Here is a 5,620-nt window from a genome sequence, read left to right as displayed (position 1 = left end):
ATGTGCAAGAAAGCCACTTGCAACACTTGCAGTAAGCCCGCTTATTCAAATCATTGGTCGGGACTGACCTTGGCTATAGAAAAAGCCACTTGGTGGGGCTGCGGTAACCACGTTCCAGAGGTCATGTCTGAGATTCCTGAGCATGACTGGTGTACTTGTCAGCCGAAGATTGAAAAAGAAGGGGGAAAGTACCCTCCCAAGGCTGAAAAACTCCATGAAGCTTAGAACCGCACTTATCAAGGTGTCACATAAGAAATCCGCGGCTAGTCCTACAGCCATAAATCAAGTGCACAGCAAATAATTTATTTTACTACAATTTGTAGAGGGGAGACTTGATTTTTGATAGGAGCTGGGTTTGAATTTCTCATTAGTACTTGGTTACACGTTCAGGCAAGGCAACACTTTATAGCAGGGCGTTAAGTTCTGGCTCCGGTTTATCAGCACCTGTCCCAATAAATATAAAATCTAAGGTGGTTGACAAGCGAGTTAACCAGAAAAGCGAGTTAGCCAAAAATCTTAACCTTTGTCTCAAATCCCAATAAAACTAACGTGTTTGATAAGCATGTGAGATAAGTATGTGAGCCAAAAATCTCTCATCCTACACTATTACTATCTGATCAAATACTTCTCAACCACTAAACATGCCACAATCTTTAAATAAAGCTAGAGTCTTTCTTGCCCTTCAGGCCCTTCAAAATAACCCAAAACTAAGTCTCCGACGTGCCTCAACTATATATCAGGTTTCTTTTGAGACCTTACGCCGCCGCCATAATGGCATTCAATCACGGCGCGATTGTATCCCAAAGTCACGGAGACTATCTGATCTAGAGGAGCAGATAATAGTCCAATTCATTCTCGACCTAGATTCGCGAGGATTTTCTGCGCGACTGCGATTTGTGGGAGAAATGGCCAATTCTCTGCTTGCAGACCGCGACGTGTCACCTGTTGGCAAGCGTTGGGCTCATACCTTCGTAAATCGATAACCAGAGCTAAAGGTACGTTTATTTCGGAGATATGACTATCAGAGAGCTAAATGCGAAGATCAGACTATTATTCGTGGCTGGTTCAGGCTTGTACAGAACACAATCGCGAAGCATGGTATCCGATCAGATGATATGTGGAACTTTGATGAGACTGGCTTTATGATGGGCCTTATAATGGCCGGAATGGCAGTTACAGGCTCGGAAAGGCAAGGAAGACCAAAATAAGTGCAGGCTGGAAATCGTGAATGGATTACAGTAATCCAGGCGATTAATGCAGAAGATCAATCGATCGCGCCGTTCATCATTGGTGCGGGCCAATATCACCTTGCCAACTGGTACCAAGAAAGCAACCTCCCGGGCGATTGGGTTATTGCAACAAGCCAAAATGGGTGGACAAACAACTAGCTGGATCTCGAGTGGCTAAAGCACTTTGATCGGTCTACAAGTAACCGATCAGTTGGTGTCTATCGTCTTCTGATCCTCGATGGCCACGAAAGCCACCACTCTGCTGACTTTGAGAGATACTGCCAGGATAATAAGATTATCACGCTTTGTATGCCGCCTCATGCATCTCACCTACTTCAGCCTCTTGATGTTGGGTGCTTTGCAGTGCTGAAACAGGCTTATGGTCGAGAAATAGAGCATCTGATTAGATGCTCCATAACCCATATTTCCAAGACCGAGTTCTTTCCGGCCTTTTATGCCGCCTTTAAAGCTACTTTCACAGAAAGCAATATCCAGGGGGGTTTTAGAGGAGCTGAACTTGCTCCTCTTGACCCAGAAGCCGTGATCTCAAAGCTTGATGTGCAGCTACGAACCCCAACGCCTCCTGGGGAGGTCAGCCAACCATTAACCCCATGGGTTTCAAAGACCCCAAAGACAGCAATTGAGGCTCAATCTCAGTCTGAATACCTCGAAAAACGAATCAGAAGACATAAAGGCAGCTCCCCAGAGTCAATAATAGAAGCTTTAAAGTCAAATACTAAAGCAACAAAGGCAGTTATGCATGAGGTTGTCTTATTGAGGAATGAGGTCCGAAATCTTCGAGATGCAAATGAGATACTAAGCCGGCGCCGCAGGGCAAAAAGAACTAGATTACAGAAAGGAGGGGCTATAACTGTACAGTAAGCATCGCAAGTAATTGATCAGATGGATGTTGATGCGCAGGTAGTGGCTGAATCGTCAAGAAGTGGTGGTCGAGGAAGGTCAGAGCGACCGGGTGGTCGGCGTTGTGGTGTATGCGGCAAGGCCGGGCATAATGCAAGGACCTGTCAGGAGGAAATCGAGGTCAATATGGAAGAATATAGCGATTAACTTTAATTAATCTGATAGATTGTGATGTTTTTAGGAGTAATCTTATTATGTAGGTGATGAAAGGTGGCTCACTCGCTTATCATATACGTTAGCCTAAAGGTTATCTTATTAATTAACTTTACTAAGTCTTGAATCTAGCTAACGTACATGATAAGCAAGTGGGCCATCCAAGTAAGTGGGCCAAAAATCCCTCACCTTGCAACATTTCTATCTAATCAGATAATTCTCAACCACCAAGCATGCCGAACTCTTCTACTGAGGCTAGAATGCTTCTTGCACTTCAGGCCCTTCAAAATAACCCCAAACTAAGTGTCCGACGCGCTGCAGATACATATGAAGTTCCTCGCAATACCTTACGTCGCCGCCAGAATGGCATTCAATCACGACGCGATACTACCCAGAAATCACGCAGACTATCTAATCTAGAAGAAGAAATAGTAGTTCACTTTATTCTCGACCTAGATTCGCGAGGGTTTCCTCCGCGACATTCTTTTATTGAAGAAATGGCCAATTCTCTCCTCGCTGACCGCAAGGCACCACCCGTTGGCAAGCGCTGGGCTCATAACTTCGTTAAACGACAACCAGAGCTCAAGACGCATTTCTTTCGTAAATATGACTACCAGAGGGCCAAATGCGAAGATCCAACTATTATTCGAAACTGGTTTAAGCTCGTACAGAACACAATCGCGAAGTATGGTATCCAATCAGAGGATATCTGGAACTTTGATGAGACTGGCTTTATGATGGGTGTTATCTCAAGCGGCATGGTCGTCACAGGTTCAGAAAGGCTTGGAAGACCAAAATCAGTGCAGCCTGGGAATCGTGAATGGATTACAGTCATTCAAGCGATTAATGCGGAAGGCTGGGCGATCGAGCCGTTTATCATTGGAGCGGGCCAATATCACCTTGCCAACTGGCATGAAGAACCTACCCTCCCAAACGGCTGGGTTATTGCAACGAGCCAAAATGGCTGGACAAACAATGAACTAGGTCTTGAGTGGCTAAAGCACTTCAACCGATGCACAACTGACCGATCAGTTGGTTCTTATCGTCTTCTGATCCTTGATGGCCACGAAAGTCACCACTCCGTCGCTTTTGAGAAATATTGCCAGGAGAATAATATCATCACGCTCTGTATTCCGGCTCATGCGTCTCATCTACTTCAGCCTCTTGATATCGGGTGCTTTGGGCCACTAAAGAAGGCATATGGTCGAGAAATAGAGCATCTGATCAGATGCTCTATAACCTATATTTCGAAGACTGAGTTCTTTCCCGCCTTCCACGCCGCCTTCCAAGCCACTATAACCGAAAAAAATATCAAAGGGGGTTTTAGAGGAGCTGGGCTTGCTCCTTTTAACCCGGAAAGCGTGATCTCAAAGCTTGATATGAAGCTGCGGACTCCAACGCCTTCCGAGGAGGTTGCTGAACCCTTAACCCCATGGGTTTCAAAGACCCCAAAGACAGTTCTTGAGGTCCAATCTCAATCTGCTTACTTACAGAAACGAATCAGAAGACATCATAGCAGCTCTCCAGAGTCACTTATTCAAGCTGTGAAGTGTTTTGAGAAGGGAACAAGCACAGTCATGCATAAGCTAGCCTTAGTAGAGGCTAGGATGAATGACCTTGAACAAGCAAATGAGATACTTAGTCGACGCCGAAGGGCAAAAAGAACTCGATTACAGAAAGGAGGGGTGATGACTGCAGGGGAATCAAGGCAAGTAGTTGATCAGATGGATGTAGATGCGCAGGTAGTGGCCGAATCGTCGAGAAGTAGTGGTCAAGAAAGGTCGGCGCGACCGGGCGTTCGGCGCTGTGGTGTATGCGGAAAGACTGGGCATAATGCAAGGACCTGTCAGGTAGTGATTGAGACGTCTAGAGGAGAGTATAGCGAGTAGTTCTAATTAATTAGATAGCTTGTGGTGTTTTTATTTTAGTTTTTACCTTAAGGGTATACAAGAAGTGGCCCACTTACTTGGATGGCCCACTTGCTTATCATACACGTTAGAGAGTTTATTATTAATACTTTTATAGCTATTATTAGAATAACTTACCTGGATTTTATTTATTAGTTATTACTTTGCTAAAGTAATAAAATAAAGATATTATATATTATCCCTACTTGGTCGATTGGGCTATTATTACTTATAATAATATATTATTATCAGGTGAGATGGTGATTTAACAGAACCCAGCACCGCGAAACCTCCCATAGCCTCTTAGTATATATGCCATATAATACCTCTAGAAGCCCAAATATACCTGATAGTAAGGGAAGTAACTGGCCAACAGCTGTTATTTCCCAAATACTGGTAATTCCATTTGCCCTCACCAGCCATTCCACCACAGATATCGACAATATTATAATTGTAAAGGAGAAGAGAAGGAAGACGATTTCCACGTTGTACCTCTTGCGATATGTTGCGTTTTTGAAAGCGTTTGAAATCTTGAACACACTTGCGATTGCGAATGTGGCACAAATGGCAGCACCGATAAACGCCGCCACTTTGTTGTACTTTCGAAACGACCCTTCAATGGTCACACCTCCAAAGAATGCCACAATCCTGCAGCCCTTCTCAGCTTCAAGCATGTCGTCGAGGCCTGAAAACCATAGCCGGCACGCATAACCTGCGAAGCCAGAGTACACCAGAACTCTGAAAAAGCCAGAAAATCTACCAAGCGGGTTGATTCCATTGCCGGATAGGCTAGAAAGCGCTCCGAATGACAGCCAAAGCGTGATGACTGGCTCAATCGCGTGGATCTCGCCGTCCTGTGTGAGGAATACGAGACCTAAGAACATGGCCAGTTGGACCAAGAGGTTGAGTATGCGCAGGATGTCTTCTTCCCATGGTGCGAAGAGAGTTGCGAGCAGGGTGGAGATCCACTGCAGGTAGAAGCCGATCCGGATGCCAATGCCGTACAGGTCTGGGTTGCCTGCAAATGGGCAAATAGATTTCTCACCAGTGGCGCTGGTAGAGTTGATCATTGTTTGGGTTGCGTTATTTATGCTTAAGTAGTTTGGAGATAGTTTATGTAACGCTGGATGCTTATTAATTTTCTTTGAGGCGGCAGAAAACAATTAATTTATACCTCTTCTGACGGCAGCGCACTGACACAGCAGCCAGTGTTACGATTTGCCTCATAATCACCTCATGAAAAGTCATCCGACTCCTGTGTTCAGCATTAAACTGTGGCTGACACTATTGATTTAAATCAAATGCTAATGAAACATTGCCTTACTTAATATGTGACTACTGGTTTATTGCGTGCTACTTCGTTGTTGCTACTGTCACTAATCTTATGATCCGCTGGTCGGAATGGGTAAA

The 5,620-nt window shown here is 44.8% G+C and overlaps 2 protein-coding genes across 2 annotated transcripts; one reads left to right on the top strand and one right to left on the bottom strand.

Annotated features, from left to right (window-relative positions):
• Window positions 1-225, top strand: FOXG_07312 (uncharacterized protein; the record flags this gene model as incomplete). Its single annotated transcript, XM_018385910.1, has 2 exons — window positions 1-31; window positions 80-225. The coding sequence occupies 2 exons, from the start codon at window positions 1-3 to the stop codon at window positions 223-225; spliced, it is 177 nt and encodes a 58-aa protein (XP_018244681.1).
• Window positions 226-4,458: 4,233 nt separating this feature from the next.
• On the bottom strand, window positions 4,459-5,280 carry FOXG_07311 (uncharacterized protein; the record flags this gene model as incomplete). Its single annotated transcript, XM_018385909.1, has 1 exon — window positions 4,459-5,280. The coding sequence occupies one exon, from the start codon at window positions 5,278-5,280 to the stop codon at window positions 4,459-4,461; it is 822 nt and encodes a 273-aa protein (XP_018244680.1).
• Between the last annotated feature and the right edge of the window lie 340 nt (window positions 5,281-5,620).

Source organism: Fusarium oxysporum, chromosome 6 (genome assembly GCF_000149955.1).
Source record: "Fusarium oxysporum f. sp. lycopersici 4287 chromosome 6, whole genome shotgun sequence".
In the NCBI taxonomy this organism is placed as follows: Eukaryota; Fungi; Ascomycota; class Sordariomycetes; order Hypocreales; family Nectriaceae; genus Fusarium; species Fusarium oxysporum.
Note: the sequence above shows the minus strand (reverse complement) of the source record. Positions and strands in the feature narration are given on the sequence as shown.